At 38.2% G+C, this 18282-nt stretch overlaps 1 protein-coding gene across 1 annotated transcript in view; it reads left to right on the forward strand.

Moving 5' to 3' along the window:
- IGF2BP3 (insulin like growth factor 2 mRNA binding protein 3) overlaps positions 1–18282 on the forward strand; it is a 65455-nt gene that overhangs the window by 36798 nt on the left and 10375 nt on the right. The window contains 5 exon segments of the mRNA XM_083378680.1: positions 229–363; positions 1934–2056; positions 7396–7531; positions 8500–8631; positions 16700–16819. Coding sequence (XP_083234806.1) covers positions 229–363; positions 1934–2056; positions 7396–7531; positions 8500–8631; positions 16700–16819 — 646 coding nt within the window.

Below are 18282 nucleotides of genomic sequence, written 5' to 3' on the forward strand. Positions count from 1 at the left end.
ATTAAAATATATACAAATTACTGTCTTGAGGACTCAAAGGAGCTTTTTGATGAGAAACATCTTCTGTATAAACATTAATCTTAGGGCAGATGCAAGCTAAATGAAGTTAGGCAACAAGGCCAAATGGATTGAACTGAATGTATCACAATTTGGTTCCATTTGGTTTATTTTCATAGGACTCAGATTTTGAAACTCACAAATATTTTGAGATTTTTTTCCTCTTTTCAGGATTGATATTCATCGTAAAGAAAATGCAGGAGCTGCTGAAAAACCAATCACAATCCATTCTACTCCAGAAGGATGCTCAACTGCTTGTAAAATTATCATGGAAATAATGCAAAAGGAAGCTCAGGACACTAAATTGTGAGTAAAAATGTTTTTGCCTGCCTGCCTGCTTATCTATCTATCTATCTATCTATCTATCTATCTATCTATCTATCTATCTAATACTTAAGTATGGCAAACATATACAAAGGAATATTACATCTTAAACCTGTCCATATATGTTGAAAAAATAGACAAAAGAGGGATATCTCTCTCTCTCTCTCTCTCTCTCTCTCTCTCTCTCTCTCTCTCTCTCTCTCTCTCTCTCTCTCTCTCTCTCTCTCTCTCTCTCTCTCATCTATCTCAAATACTTACCGTAAGTATGGCAAACATATACAAAGGAATATTACATCTTAATCCTGTCTATATATATATTGAAAAAATAGACAAAAGAGGGAGATAAGTTAGCTATTTCTTAAGCATATTTTGTACAGTTAAAATATAGAGATAGATGTAAATACTCATGTGAAAAAAATGATGCCAGAATTTCAAGTAAATTTCTTAACATTTCAAACTAGCAAATGAAATACATATGAGCAAAGAGTGCTTCTCAATATTTTTATCAATCATAATTTAAATAGTATCCAAAAGTCATCTCAACTGTTGTATAAATTGAACAGTAACAGTTGAAACACGATGGAAGTTTTAATAATAGTTGAAATTACTGCAACTAACCACAGTATGAGGCTTTCATTTCTAACATCTCTGTTAATTCAGTAGTAAAGGGCATCAGTTATAATCAAACAGCTCATCTAGTTATTGTGGGATAGTACTAAACATATTCTGTTCTTCCCTAAACTGTGATAAGATGGTGTCCCCAACCCCTGATCCGTGGACCGGCAGCAGGCCACGGAACACATGACCTTCTCCCTCCCCCCCGGTCCGTGAAAAAACTTCTTCACGGAACTGGTCCCCAGTGCCCAAAAGTTGGGGGCCCCCTGTCCTAAACAGATTATGATTACTGAATATAAAAGAAATCTATTATTAGAGATAGGAAATATTATGAAAAGCAAATGATAAATTTTCTCTCCCTGGAAATATAAGCAATCTGATTGAACTAAGAAATAAATTGCTTTAGAGCTCAATTATGAGAAAACCCATTCTAACTATAATAGAAAAACTGTATTATATTTCCAGCAAACAAATATCTTTAAAATTAAACCTGATTTCAAACATATTCCTGAGTAAGAAATCAGTATTTTAGTCCAGAGCCTTCTAAATCTCAGTGGGTTACTATTTTACTATTCAAATCTATCAGTTTCATACAGAATAAAGTTTTCATTGATATTACACACTTATTAGAGGTACCCTTAAGGTATCCAGAATGCCATTTGTATGAGGAATGTAATACTCTAGATAAACATACATTTAGAAAACGTAAAATTATACTAGCTGTACATAGCAATATATTCAAAGCAATTTGGAAATGATGGGTTTAAAGCTTCAACTTTTATTCTTAAGGAAATTTAATTTTCCTACATAGTTTGAGAATTTCTTGCTTATATAATAAACTTTACAAACTTGATCATAGAAAAATGACTCTGCTTCTTAATTTGTGGTTGATAAATTTTGTGACTTTTATTTATACACATGTCTGGAATGTTTACAGCACAGACGACATTCCCTTGAAGATACTGGCACATAATAATTTTGTTGGCCGACTCATTGGTAAAGAGGGACGGAATTTGAAAAAAATTGAACAGGATACTGACACTAAAATCACAATATCTCCGTAAGTATTTAGTCTTTTAAGGAAGAATATAACAAGTCAATCTTGATATACTTCTTAGAACTACTAATTGCCAGCAGGGCTTTAGGAAAAAAAGTATTAACTGCATTCACAGAGTTACTAATTCCATTAGGTTATGTCTATGCGATAATCAATATATTTACTTTGCATAGAAATGTCATCTGTTACATCATAAACTTATTTTTATGCACATAAATGCAAATAAAGATTATGACATATATATTAGTTTCTCAGGTATGCAGTTCAATATATTGCTAAGCACATTTGATTTGTGCTTAGATTGTAAGCCGCCCTGAGTCTTCGGAGAAGGGCGGGATATAAATGGGATTAAAATAAATAATAAAAATATTGCATTTGAAAAATGTTACAGAATTCCCAAGGGATATTAATGTTTCCAATGCAGTGCATTCTATTGTCTCTAAATTTGACTAGAATTCATAACATACTCATTTGTATATTATCAAGTTTCATATTTTTCATTACTACTTTTTAACATGGAAGTTTTTTGCACTAGTTTGGAGTTTCTAAAGCTTTTAATCTTGGGTTACTTCAACTTCCATGTTCTGAGGAAGGCTCTTATGAATTCATAGCCTCCATAGGGATCATGGAGTTTATTGCAGGTAATTCCATCCCTGCAACACATGCCAAGGCACAGTGGAGCTGGTCTTTACTTCAGACCAGATGAGATGTTATCTGAAGATGAAGGACATTGACATTTTATTGTGGTCAGATCACTTCCTTATCAAATTGCAGATGAAAAGATCAGAACTTTTGCATGGAAGTCAGGCCCTTTAGAATAGTGTACTGCAAATGGATTCAGAAGAATTCCGGAAAGCACTTGAAGATTTTCCTGGCCACCTGGCAAAAAGTTCGAATGAGCACCTAGCCAGTTTCTGTAGCCTAGGGAAGAAAAAAATGTGCTGGATGAAGTTGCTCCAGTAAGGCCTTTTCCTAGTTTCTGATTCCAAGCAGATCTTTATTTTCCATAGAATTGTGGGAAATGAAATGACTGAAAAGATACCTAGTATGATGGTGGTAGAAAAATCAGAAGTGAATCTAATGGAATAGATCACTTTTGAGCTTTCCATGGTAGTGATAAAAGTGGCAAATCCACTATTGTACCTGCATATTCTTGTAACATGGACCTTTTGGAAGAAAGAAAAGCAGACAAAACACATACAGGTTCAAAGAATTTTTTTCGTAATGACAGTTATTCATACCTGCTCTGAGCTGATTATTGGAGATAAAGGTATAGGTTGCCTCATTTAGCAACTCTGTCACTAAGTGAAGCAGTTGCTAAGTGAGAGATCACATGACCACATTTTACTTTCTTGAAAATGACAAGAGTACTAAAGTTTCACACCTTAGCTTTTGTTTGCTTCCTAATTATTCTCCTGTCCTTTAGAATGTTTACCCCCACAGATAATTTACAAGAACAGAATTAATGCTTGTATTTCTATTATTTGGAGAGAAATGGATTAGAAGAGAGTAAGCAAGTGCACATACAATGGGGAATGCATATCAAAATCAACCTGTCAGCAGCCTCAGAGTGCACTCAGCATACAGCATGTTCAGCAAATGGGGAGAGGGCATTGCCCAAAGAAAGGTTGATAGGCTTTTCTTTTTTAGATGGATGAGTGAATGTTTCCTTTTTGACAGACCTCAGATGGAGATGGTTTATTTGGAGAGGAGGGAATCAGTGAAAGAAGGGGTGGGGGCATCCCTAACCCCATATGTGTGCTGAAAGGGGGAAGCATTGAAAGATGGGCTTCACAAGAGCTGTGTTGCATAAACTGCCTTGCTACTCTGTTCCATTTGGTAGCTGCACAGTTAGGGCCCTTGGCGAAGCTTCACTGCTTCCCCCAAAGGTTTGTAACATTGGGACTGAGACTCAGCTGCTAGGTTTTTTTTAGGGCAAATAAGGCTCAGGTTTCAAACGTGTTTTTTTTAAATTTAGGCTGTGTAAAACATTCAAACCATGGAACAGCCAGTTTGAGTGCCCAGAAATAAGAGGACAGAAAAGGCAAGCTCAGAAGAGGCTTATATTGGTAGTTAAGGAGAAGGAAAGAAAAATGAGAAAAGAGTAAATAAGCCTGTTAGGTACACCACATTTTAATTAAACCACGTTGATGTCTAGGGAGAAGGAAGGAGCTAGAATGGGCTGGTGCATAGACTATGTTGAGAAAGATTAGGTGGAAAGAGCAACAAGGCCTTGTCTTACTCACTGTACCAGAATTTGTCTTAGCTGAAGCCCAGAATCAAATAGTGTTGAATGAATGAACTGGCCAAATGTCAAAGCCAAAACTGTTTGATTCACAAAACATTTTTTTTCATGTCATATGCATCTATATTTGTGATTGTTTACAATTTTAAAACAATTTATTGTCCTTTAAATATTTTTATTTCAATACTGTGTTTTTTTGTTCAACCGCTATGAAGTTACAGTAACTGATGCTATTCTCTTACATAAATCTCATGTAAGGGAAAATAACAGCTGCTGTTTTTCTTCAATGTTAGTAAACTTTGACTCAGTTTGACTATGACTCAAATTTCATAATCACCTTTGAGGCCTTGTAATTTCTGAGTCATATCAGAATAGAGCTGATGAATGAGATTTCATCTTTATTTTCCAAATTCATATCTTGTTTTTCCAGAAGAAATCTTATTCCCCCAGTGTACGTATATTTCTAGGCTCTAGCAAGCTCAGGAGAGAATTATTTGGTACTAGTTCGAAAGAATGTAGTGTAGTTTTCTCAGCTATAATCCCATGTGTAGTAAAGTGCTTGCCACGTTATCATGATCTCACAATACAAAACTATCAATAGAGGTATTGTGTCTCTTATGCGTTTTACTCATTCACAAAGAGAGAGGTCATTCCAGCTAGAGTTCTGCATCTGATTTTGACAGGATCATCCCCTGTTCCTGATATGCTTACCATGCAATTAAAAGACGACTTCTCTATTGGAAAAATGAATAGTTTGTGAACAGTTTTTTCTCAGTACTGGGAATAGGCAGAGAAGGAATGCTGCATTTCTTGTTTGGGTTAGGTAAAGGAAATAGCTATGAAGGCAACAAAAATCTACTTAAATGCCTCCAGTCTGAATGTGAAAAGGAATCTGGATTGAGGGTCAAACGCTTCTCTAGTTGCTCTGTTTCACTCAGTATTCATGGTTTAAATTCAAGGAAAGGAATGCCAGAGGTTGCTGGTAGCCCACAGGGAATGGTACTTTGTTTCCCAGTAGGGATTCTTCAGATTTCCCAGTGTAATTGTGTTTCAAAGAAATTGCTGTTGCCTGAATGCATACTATGTTGCATATGTTACTAGAGTTTTCGTTACTGAGATTTTCACGAAAATTATAGAGTCCTTCTTCACTCTGTTCTTAAGTTGCTTGGGGCTGGTCCTTTGTCTTGACATAGCTGCATTGGCTCATAGAATTGGAGATGGAACCCGATTTTTTTACAGATGCAAAAAGATACACTGTTTTACAAGTGTAAGTAATCTTAAAACAAAACAGTCGTTCAGAAACATCTGTTCATATTTTATGTCAAAATGGTGTGCTACTGGGTATTAACTGTCTTTCTTGCTTCTGTCTTGATACTTGAAAGAAGAAAGGATTGGATGCTTATACAAGAATCCAAACTACTGGGGTGAGATGGGGATACATTTTGTTTTACGTCAGTGTTGGCTTCATTTTGTTGAAAAGTTGCACACCTTGGTAATATCTAATATAACTTTGGGCTAGGAATGGCATTGTACTCACCAGTGAAGAATAACTTGAGCTAAAGGAATCTGCAAACATCCTTGTCTGAAAGGATGGATGTCTGAGACATCAATGCGTCATCCTTTAGGGAATCTATGTAAGGCCATACTGTGTTCAGATGTTTCCCTCAAATCTTTTTTACATAGTAGTACATAATTTTGTAGCAAGTTCTAATAGTAGGTATCGATACATGAGTAAAGGGGCAGTGTTTTCCAACATTTTTGAAAGAAAGGAGATCAACCTATTTTCACCGATCTCAGTTTTGAGGGCTACTGCAAATCATTAAGAGATCATCTTTCTTTATCACAAGCTCCCTGTGCCCCTCAGAATCCAAAAAAAAAAAATCTTTTGTTTTGTTCTCCATTTCTCTGCATTGTTCCTCTTATGTTTCTTTGTTGGAGTTGTTGGATAATAAAAGAAAACACTTCAGTGCAGTTTTCTTAATTTTTTTTATGGCACCCAATGGACTACAGCTCTCAAACTGGGTGGGAACTCCCTCCCACCTCCTGAGGCAGGAAATCTAGTAAGATCAGCTTTGCTTCCAAGTACATGGGAGGAGGAACTCTCCATGACACATTCTGCAGTAAGTCCAGTATTCGGTGGTAAACTCCACAGGGATGCTGAATTGATTTAAACTATACATTTTAAAGGTCTGCATCTGGAAAGCCAGGGGAGTCACAGGTTTTCTTCCCTCTTGTAAGTCAGTAGCACAGAGAACTGTTGATCCTCACTTTCGTGAGGGAGGTTTTTATTTAAAATAGAAAAGTTGTAACAGGTAGTATCATTTCAATTGACCAGTAAGTTGTAGTTAAGATACATTTTGTGTTCAATCTGTTTTAATAATTGTTATATGTGTATGTGTATGTGTTTGCATGTTAGATGGAACAAGATTAGGATCCATATATTTGTGAAAGAGGAAAAGAAATTTTATCCTAGTGCGTTTTATTGTCAAAAGACTCATGTTTTGATTTTTTTAATTGTACACATTTCTGGATTTGTTCAATTTTGCAATAAATTGCTTATATCAATAGCCATGAATTGAACAGTAAAGCCTTTTATCCCTATAGCAGCTGTAAAAGTAATAGTATAGCTTAAAAATGTTAAGACACTGAGCAATGTGATGACATGTTAAACATGTGGTTTTTAATATACACGAATACAACCTGTACACTTAAATAATCAGATTTAGAAGAGTAGAAACTTGTTGAACTTTATTTTCTGAAGGTAGAAGACATTAAAAGGGAGGCTACATCCTACTGACTTCTTGCATACTATATGCTTGTCTTCTCAACCAATCCATGTCTCGACATGACGCAACTAATGGACTATATTTTCTTAAATTACTGGCATTCCAGTTGACTATATCATTCATGAAAATGGATTGGCTGACAGGCATTCTTGAACCTGGGTTACTAGGATTTCTATATTCTAAAGCTTTGTCTACAATTTTATCTGAAGAAATATAAATACTTAGGTTCATTTGAAAAATAATTATTTTCAGTTTCAGCTTCATATATTAGCTATTACATGCATATCAGTTCATATCTTTCTGCTATGAAGATTGCAGGACTTGACACTATATAATCCAGAACGAACCATTACAGTTAAAGGCAGTATTGACACTTGTGCCAAGGCTGAGGAGGAAATAATGAAGAAAATCAGGGAGTCATATGAAAATGATATTGCTGCTATGAATGTAAGTGCATTTCTTATGAGGGGTGTAAATTTGCTATCATTTTTTTTTAGTGTTTGTCCAAAAAATTACAATAGAGCTAAATCAGTTTCAGGACAAAAGTTTATATTTTGTCCTTTCTATTGGAAAAATCTAATAAAATGAATACATATTAAAGAAATCCAAATAAGTACCACACAGTTGTCCCTATTCACAGTTGGAGAGTCCAATTGATCACCTTAGAAAAGCCTTGCCTGCTTAGTTCTATTTTAATGTCAGAAGTAGAATTTTATATATTCCTGATTATTAAGGTAGACTTACTGTCTTTGAAAATAATTTGAAAAACGTTATTTGAACATGTATGCTTATGAGTGCAGCATTTCTTTAAAGGCATGTCTTTTTTCAGGTAATACCTGATTCAGAAAAAAGTCATAACTGTCTAAATGGGTCATGTTAATGCATTGGTTATGATGCTTTACTAATGGTCCAGAGTAGTTAGTTAGGTACTCCAGTTGCAAGTGCATTCATTCTTGATTATTGCGATTGAAAGGTGCTGTAAGCCATTATATTCAAAGACATAATAAGTAGAAAATTTTAGCCTCAGGTGATTTCATGATAATTTCAATTCTTTTAAGAAGACAGTTCTTATTTCTCCTTAGTGTGTGTTGTAATCTTTCTTCATGTATTTAATTACCTGTGAAGGCTAAACTCGTAGAACATGCAAATTTAAAGATATAATATTTAGTGAAAATATTTCATTATGTTACATTATTTCATAGAACCAATCAATAGTTGCTTTTGTCAGAATTGTAGTGTATATATGGTTAATGTTGATAAAAGATTCTGATATTTTTAAATTAATTAGCTACATGAAATTTCACTCCATTTAAATTATTTACATTTTGACTACTAAGCAAAAAAGAATCCTTTATTTAAAATAGTAAATATTTTTAATTAAGTTGCTGAATTAATTATCTTCCATATTTTTCCAGCTTCAAGCACATTTAATTCCAGGGCTAAATCTGAATGCCTTGGGGTTATTCCCGCCTTCTTCTTCAGGGATTCCACCTCCCACAGTGGGTGTTGCTCCAGCCACTGCTTCCTCTTCATATCCTCCGTTTGGGGTAATTCTAGCTCTTTCTATATTTTGCACAGTAGATTATAACTGTTCCCATTTATACATTGCATGAAAATATGTGGGTTTCCCTGATTTAATGGAAATATCTAGCGTGATTTTTTATTATATAAAAATCTTGAATTGCAATAGCACAACATGTGAAGAAAATTACAATTCACAGACTATTTAGAGAAGACTATATACATCCAAAGAAAGTATGACCAGCTATGTTCCTGAGAACCAGAAAAAAAATGGAGAAAACTTGGGTTTTGAGCACATGATTCTTTTTCATATACATCTTGTTAAAGAACAATCATTTATATATGAGCCAGCGATATGCGGCAGTAGGCAAAAAAGCCAGTGCAACAGAGGAATAGAATCAAGATCATGAGAAGTATTAGTAGCACTTTATAAAGCCTTAGTAAGACCACACTTAGAATATTGCAGCCACTTTTGGTCACCGTGTTATAAAAAAAATGTCGAGACTCTGGAAAGAGTGCAGAAAAGGATAACAAAGATGATACGAACGCTAAAATATATGAAGAACGGTTGCAGGAATTGGATTTGTTTAGTGAAAAGAAGGACTAGGAGTGACACGATAGCAGTGTTCCAATATTTGAGAGAGGCTGCCACAAAGAAGAGTGGGGTTAGGGTTAGGTAGGACAGTGACTTTTCTGGAATGGTATAGGATCTCCTGATTGACCAGGAGGTTGGACTAGAAGACCTCCAAGATACTCTTCCAACTTTTGTTATTCTGTTGTTCTGATAAGTTTACCATTTGAAAATTACGTCTATCAATGTCCTGTTGGACTATACAACAATTATTTTCCATTATAGTCTAGCCATATTCCTCTGTCAATATATTGCACATTGAAGCTTGTTTATTTGAAACAATATGTTCAAGCTCCTTTTACTTAATTGTAGTGTGTGTATATGTGTGTCTGAGAGAGATTGAACAAGAGTTCCTGGAAAGTAATCTAAGGGGTGATATGTCATTATGGCAAGAATGTTATGATTCAGAGTTTTTTCCATAAGGAGTTTTGTTTGGGATTATTTTATTTTTATTTTATTAGATTTATATACCGCCCCTCTCCAAGGACTCGGGGCGGTGTACAGGGCAATTAAAACGCTAACAACACGCAAGGTATAAAAATTAAAATAAGATTAAATCAATAGCCCTAAGTAATAAATACAACCTAAAATTTAAAAATTTTTTAAATTTAAACACTAAAATCCAATCCCTCAGTCCAGGCCGGCATGTTCAAACAACCAAGTCTTCATTATATTGTGCTCTCATTCATTTTTCTGGGGGGGGGGGGTGTAGATTTCCAATAAACATGAAAACACAAAAAGCTATCTTATGCTGAAGATGACTTATCTAGTTCATGTGATCTCTCTTGTTTTCCTGAATCTGGTTCAAGATTTATGAACTTTAGTTTCCAGAATTTAGACAGCTATCTAAAGCTTTTTGAGGCACGCGGTGGCTCAGTGGGTTAGGACGCTGAGCTTGTCGAACAGAAGGTCGGCAGTTTGGCATGTCGAATCCCGAGTGCCGCGTAACAGAGTGAGTGCCTCTTACTTGTCCCAGCTTCTGCCAACCTAGCAGTTCGAAAGCATGTAAAAATGCAAGTAGAAAAATAGGAACCACTACGGTGGGAAGGTAACAGCATTCCGTGCGCCTTTGGCGTCTAGTCATGCCGGCCACATGACCACGGAGACGTCCTTGGACAAGCGCTGGCTCTTCGGCTTTGAAACGGAGATGAGCACTGGCTCCTAGAGTCGGAAACGACTAGCACGCATGTGCGGGGGAAACTTTACCTTTTTTACCTAAAGCTTTTGACAGCTTTTTCAGTTTCTGACTGCCCTAATGTCAGGCATGAAAAATCAAGCCCTCACATGATTTATTGCTTAAAACCTATGCACAGGAATCTTCTCAGCCAACAGTCAAAAGTGGTTATCATTGGATGAGGGCCAATCACTATCAAGGGGATTTGGACTTTGTGGGTACATAATAAATCAAAACTTTTTTACTCCTTCCCCTGGTTCTGCCATTTTCTCTCCTACAGTTACAGACACCAGGTACTGAACCAAAGATTTCTTTTTGCAAAGACTAAATCATTGAAGTATTGTTAGCATATGCATAGGTTGTTAGAGACAAAAAGTGTAAATGTGGCCCTTTCTTTTCATCTTCATGCATTTATATAATTTGTATTTCAGTGAGATATTTTTAAGGATGGTTATTTTTATTGTTAGACTTTCAATAGTTTTCCTAAAACACTTGTTGATTGTCAAGCTTGACTACTTTTTTATGTTTGACACAAAGATATACAACATACTTCTTAAAAAATAATATTTGTTATGTATTTAATCTTCACAGATAATGGTAGAACATTTACAGCTGTTTTACTATAATACAGATGAACAAGTTCATCCATTTGAATAACTTGTAAAATGATAAAACAAGTAAGAATACAAAAAAAGACTTAATTAAATTTTATAATAAAAATAAAATCAGACTTGGTTATAAAGTAAAACCTTTATATCTGAATATATTTGCTTCAAAAATAATGGTTAAAATCTACTTGGTTTTAAATAAATCAAGTTCAGATGTTCTTCAGGTTTTATATGCCATCAATAATATATGAAATATTTCTTTGAAATCAGTGGAGTGTCCTAGTGTTATATAAACAATAATATTACATGCAGTAAGATCTCTTGAAAATGTCAAACTTCAATTTGGAATTTGCAATCTCCACCGCTGGAATTCTTAGTGCCATTTAATTCCTTTTAAAAGCATACTTATAAATCATATAGGATTGACAAAGAGTTTGATGTGGCTCTGTTGCTGATCAAATTGTGTATGTATGTGTACGTGAGTGTATGTGTTTATGTGTTTTAACATGATTGTGTTTGGTATCCTTACTGTTTATGCCTTTTTTTTACTATTTCTGCCCAGAGTCACATCACATCAGATGGACAGCCATATAAAGATATTAATCAATTACAATTCTGTTATACCTTTGTTATGTATTGAGATAAGTTGCTTGTAAACTGTGTGCAATGGTTAACAGCCGATATGGTTAAACTCCAGACAGCTTGTGTCCGGAGTTGTAACTTTGCATTTTAGGCGGGGAATTACTGTTTAATTTCATTGGCTGCTGACTAGCGGCAGACTGGATAAATAGAACCTAAGCAGCAGTTGGAGCTGCTTCTGTTGTTACTGAATAAACGTGTTGCTGTTTCACCGTTCTGCCTCATCAATGTCTCACCGAGGTGAGAACTTAACAGTAGCAACGAAGATGGGATGTGCTGCTTAAGAAGAAGACAGAAGTCACTAGCACCTGAGCCTGGCAGGAACTACGTTTCCCCCCCCCCCCTCAGTCTGCCAGCAAACCACACTGGAGATCACTACGCCCTGAGGATCCGTTTTAGGGCCAGCACAGTAGCACAAGGCATTGCGAGGACAAAGAAAACTCACCATGGCCAAGGTCGGCAAATTGGCAGAATTTGACATGGCGCATCCCGAGAGGTAGAGTTCTTACATCTCCCACGTCGAAAATTATCTGCATGCTAGTGAAGACGGGTTGAAGGCCACGACACTCCTGTCTGTGTGTGCGTGTGTGGCCAGACGACGTTCGATATAGCCGAAAACTTAGTCGCTCCGGCTACACTTGAGTCAGTCGTTTATGCAGATCTTAAGAAGCTCAAGCACCATTTTGAGCCAAAACTCCATAATTGCATGGCGGCATGCATTTGAGCCGCGGGAGGAACAGCCAGGAGAGTCTGCTACTGAGTTCATAGCCACCCTACACCAGGCGTCCTGGCTTTGCAACTTTGCAGTCAGTTCTCAAAGAAAGACTAAGAGACCAATTGGTTTGCAGATTGAGGAATCGAGAAGTTATTTACAAAAGAGACTCATGTTCCAAGATGCCCTGAAGGAGGTGATAGCCGACAAAGCCACCGGAGGAGCTGTCAAGGCCTTATGTCCCTCCAAGAACACTCCCAGCCCAAAAACTGTCGACCACAAGGACACCGAAAGAACAGAAGACTGCAACACGGACCTTGAGGTCGATCAGCTTTAGGAGCAACCAGAGAGGAACTAGCGGCTGTTTGAGAAGGCAGTTCCCTTCACTCAATGTGCAGGCTGTGGAGGCCAACATAGATGCTTAGAGTGCAGGTTCCACATAGCATCGTGCCGGGCATGTGGCAAGCAAAGGCCACATTGCTGCCATCTGCAGAGGTTGCCAGTGGGACATACCACAAGAAGTATTCAGGAAAGGTACCAGGGCCTTGGGGCAACAGACAGTTGGCTATTGCTCTAGCCGAAGGAGCGTGTTCAGAACTGGTGCCCATCAGAGAAGCTTAGGCTGAACGTCAAGCTTCAGGGAGTTCCATGCAACATGGAACTGGACACAGGGTCAGCACTATCTATAATTTCCCAAGGAACTTTTAATCACATCTGCAGTCGCAGTGGCAAACGAGTTAAACTCACACCGTCTAACCTGTTGCTGATGGACTTCCAAAACTCCTGCATAGCAGTTAAAGGAGAAGGTACACTTAATGTGCAGTTCAAAGGATTTGAGGGTCCATTGGACATCGTGGTTGTTGAGGGCCACTGCACAAGCCTATTCTAACCCCAATACAGATCAAGCCTCGTAGAGTGCCTTTTGCCCTCAAACCCAAAATCGATGCCGAGCTAGACAAGTTGGTGCAACAAGGGATGTTGCAGCCAGTAGATAGTGGGGTGTGGGAGACTCCCATAGTCATGCCACTTAAGGCCAATGGTGAGATGCGCATATGCGCAGATTATAAGTGCACTATTAATAGCACTTCAACAACATGCATATCCGGTGCCTGTAGTCAGCCATATTTTGGCATCACTACAGGGAGGTCACATATTCGCCAAATTAGGCTTGGCACAAGCCTATCAGCAATTGCCCTTGGATGATGCTACAGCAGAAACCCAGACCATTGTCACCCAGAGGGGAGCTTTCAGGGTTAGGCACCTACAGTTCGGGGTCAGTGTAACCCCAGAGCTGTTTTAGGGAGTGATGGAGTGCACACTCAAGAACATTCCAGGTGTGTGCCCCTACTTTGATGATGTCCTCATAGCCAGGGAGTCAGTGGAGATTTTGGCTGAATGGCTTAAAGCCATCTTTCAGTGATTCTGCAAAGCAGGGCTGAAACTAAAAAGAGAAAAATGCAAGATTGGGGTCAATTCTTCCAAATTCCTCGGTTTCCCCATAGATGCTGCAGGCATTCATCCAACAGATTCCAAGCTTAAAGCAATCCAGCAGGCTCTCAATCCTAAGTCTAAGGGGGAGATTCAGGCTTTTTTAGGACTTCTGAATTTTTATCATGCCTTTTTTCTACACAAGGCTGCAGTGGCAGAGCTGTTATACAGACTCTTGGATGAAAAGGCACAGTGGCAGTGGATGAGTGTCCACAAGAAAAGCTTCTTGGCAGTCAAATCACTGCTGTCTTCAAACTCAGTACTCAGCCATTTTAGTGAAAAGCTGCCTCTGCATCACTTGTGATGCATCTCCCTACAGGGTAGGGGCTGTGTTGAGTCATTTGATGGCTGACGGGAGGCAGGCTCCCATCGCTTATTATTCTAGGACCCTAGTCTTCAGCGGAACACAATTACGCACAAATAGATGAGGCACTAGCCATAGTGGCCGGTATTAAGAAGTTTCATGATTACTTGTATGGCCGCCATTTCATGGTCTTCATGGACCACAAGCCACTTCTGGGTTTGTTCACAATGAACAGACACCTCAGATTCTATCTCCACAAATGCTGAGGTAGTCTATTTTCCTTTTGGCCCTTAATTATAGGCTGATTCACCATCAGGGCAGGGAAATGGGCCATGCAGACGGCCTCAGTAGACTGCCCCTGCCACTTTTAGAGCCAGACCCTGCTCTGGCTGTTCGCATCCTGGCTATCCAGAATTTGCCAGAGTCTCCCCTTAAAGCTGGGGATGTGGCTGTGGAAACAGCCGCTGACAAGATGCTTAGCTGCGTGTTAAACTGGGTGTACACAGGATGGCTTGACATATGTCCGGGGCCAAACTTCCAGAGTTTTTACATGAGAAAGGATGAGCTCTCAGCCCATAAGGGTTGCATCCTTTGGGGGAGTCGGGTCATAGTCCTGAGCTCTTTGAGGTCCAGGGTTTTAGAATCTCTGCACGAGGGTCATCCGGGAATAATCTGAATAAAGCCACTCGCAAGAAGCTACCTTTGGTGGCCTGGGCTGGATAAAGATATTGAGGCTCAAGTACGTAGCTGTTTCACATGCCAGCAATCAAGGCCCGAAATGCCTCAAGGCCCTGTCTACCGAAGGGAAGCCACACACGCCCTGTGGTCAAGAATCCACATTGACTTTGCTGGGTCATTGCAGGGAAAGCTGTTCCTTGTTGTGGACAGCCACTCTAAGTGGTTAGAGGTCGCACCAGTCCCAAATATGACTACTGCCAGGACCATCCAGGAACTGCGCAGGATCTTTGCAACGCACGGGCTGCCCAAAGTGCTAGTCTCAGACAATGGGGCTCAGTTTATCCCTACAGAATTTCAGTCCTTTCTGAGGGCTAACCTGATAAGGCATGCCACTTCGGCCCCCTTTCACCCAGCCTCAAATGGCCAAGTGGAACGCATGGTCTGAACGACCAAAGAATCCTTAAAGAGGATCGTAACTGGCGACTGGCAGCACAGGTTGGCAGATTTCTTACTCTGCCAACACACAACGCCATGCACTTCAACAGGCAGAAGCCCAGATGAACTTAGATGGGGACAGCACTTAATCACTAAGCTGCATCAGCTGCATCCAGACAGAATTGCCTCAGACACAGCACAGCCAAAACCACCACGACGTTTGCAAGTTGGTGACCGGGTTTGGGCCCGGAATTATGGTCAAGGGGCACTGTGGGTGGTAGCTGTGGTTCATAAGGTGTCAGGGCCACTTTCTTATGAAGTGGTCCTGGAAGACGGCAGTGTGATACGGTGGCACATTGACCAGCTGCGCCGGAGGCTAGCGAACCAAACGCTGGCGCAAGACTCATGTAATAGCCAACCCCAGAGGCGACTCGACTATGGCCTGATAGCAGACTCTGCATTCATTGATGGGACTCCCAGCCATGGAGAGTGGGGGCTAGTGGCAGGCAATTCACCCCCAAATGCACAGACTGCACTCACTGAGTGGGATCGGCAACCGGCTCCAATTTACAGCCCAGCAGAAACTGCACCACCAATGGACTTTGGCTCAGGTCTACCGGGACAGACCAGCCAAAGGGACTCGAGTCGATCCGAAGCAATCGGGTCTCAAAACCCTGGTCTACCCAGCCTGGCAGGTGAGCTGGTAGACCGGAAACGTCTATTGACTCCGAGATGCTCAGAGCGACAGCGAAGGCCACGAACATATTTAGAGGACTATGTACATTATTTAAGAATTTCAGCATTTAGGGGGAAGGGGTGTTATGTATTAGATAAGTTGCTTGTAAACTGTGTGCAATGGTTAACAGCCGTTACAGTTAAACTCCAGATAGCTTGTCTCCTGGAGTTGTTAACTTTGCATTTTAGGCAGGGAATTACCATTTAATCTCATTGGCTGCCCACTAGCGGCAGACCAAATAAATAGAAGCTAAGCAGCAGTTCTGTTGCTTCTGAATAAACCTGTTGCTGTTTCACCGTTCTGCCTCATCATTGTCCCACCGAACCGAGAACTTAACAACCTTTATAAAAGTTTATATTTAAAAAAAACATGAAAAATGGGAAACACATTAGCAAAACTTGATAAAATTCTCTATTGAACAGGCTGCAGCTCTTTTAAACCTATTTTTTTACTGCATATGTTCTGACTTTACTGCCTACCCTTCATTTTAAACCACTGCTTTTTTTGAAATTAAAGATTTGGGTGTTTGTGTGTGTAATTATCTTTCTCTGTAATGTATTTGATTTAAATTGTGTATTTAATTACATTTTTAAATCAAAATATTTATAGGTATAATCTTGGCTTAAGAGTAAGTTTAGCCTCGTGGTTGTTCATAGCTCGCCTGTATTTTCTTTGCTTTTGCATTCCAGCAACAACCAGAATCTGAGACAGTTCATCTGTTTATCCCAGCCTTAGCAGTGGGAGCCATTATTGGCAAACAAGGGCAGCACATCAAGCAACTTTCTCGTTTTGCAGGTGCATCTATTAAGGTAATATCAGATATTTATACCACAGTCTTGACTCCTAAGAGCAAGTTTTTGCAGGCCCTGTTCTTTGGCTACCTCAGACACCATACCTTGCATATCAAGCAATAACTGGTACTTCCTGTTTCTAGAAGACACGATAATTATAAGAACATTTTTAAAAGTTATTTGAAATAGAAGTTGTAAAAAAGAAATTAAAACCCTCTTGGTGGTCGTGACTTTTACATAATTGTTCTTAGCATGAAAGCTTTAGGCCATGTTTTTGAAGTGCAGCTTAATTGTTTCCACACAACTTTTAATGTTTAATTCAAAACGAGTCCATTTGTCTAGATTTCACTTCAGTTCAGGTATGTTAGCTCTTTGCTGAGTAAAAAAAAGCTAGTATTGCAGCATTATAGCTGAAAGCATTTAGTTTTCAGGAGATACAAGATACTGTATAAAAATACTACTGTTTTTCTTCACAGTCAGCTAATCAAATAAATCACAATCAATTCTTTTCCAGTAATTTCTAGTTACCAAAATGGTAGATCTCTGTTAGCAGGATATATATTTACATAAAGATATGATTCAAAAGAAGGAAGTACCTTAGAGAGAAAGATTGTTACTAACAGCTGTGCTGTAAAAATCCGTAAATGGATCTTTAAAGAATTTTTATTAAATTTTATAAGAATAAAAACAATGGAAATTTTGTAAGATAAAAGTAAAGGAAATATGTGAAAAAGTACAAAGAAATATAAAAGAAAGAAAAGAAGCAGCTTCTGGTCTTCTTAACAACAGTTGGAAGTAGATTTATATTTTTTTCCCTCTTTCTAACAGTACAACAAAATTTCCTTTTATCAATAGTCACCCCTTTCTAATCAAACTGATAAATCATGTTAAATTTTTTTCTTTGTGCAGCAAAACAGTTTGTAAGAAATTTCTAGTCATTAATAAAGGTACTTATTGACCTTTCTCTAACAGACAAGTCAGTTTTGACATTTGTTAATTCTGTCATCCTCACCAGCCATTCTTCTATTTCAGAGTCTTTCAATTTTTGTGAATTTAATCTTGCAGAAATTATAAAAAAACAATTTTCCATAACTCTTTCCTAACTGTCCATTAGTCTCAGCAAGAGGAGTTCTGGTTTCAACTGAACATTAATCTTTAAAATTATTTGTATCATAATATCTATTTTAACCTAAGATTTTCTAGCTTTTTTGCAAGTAATAATAGACATGATTAAATGTGGAGATCACTCTTTCTAAACCAATCAAAATGGTATCTTTTTTTTTATTTGAGTTTGTTAGTAAAAAAAAATTTTGGTTCAGTATTCTGATCAGGATTTCTTTTAAGTACAATCACATGTGCATTATTAATCTTGAGTTTGATAATAAAATGCTGCTGCAAAACGTGGGTCTAATCTTCTTTCTGACAAAGTACACAAGAATACCCCTTGGTACATTTCTTAATTTTGAAAATCGTGTATTAAT

This window comes from Vipera ursinii (genome assembly GCF_947247035.1).
Source record: "Vipera ursinii genome assembly, chromosome: Z".
NCBI classification, from domain to species: Eukaryota; Metazoa; Chordata; class Lepidosauria; order Squamata; family Viperidae; genus Vipera; species Vipera ursinii.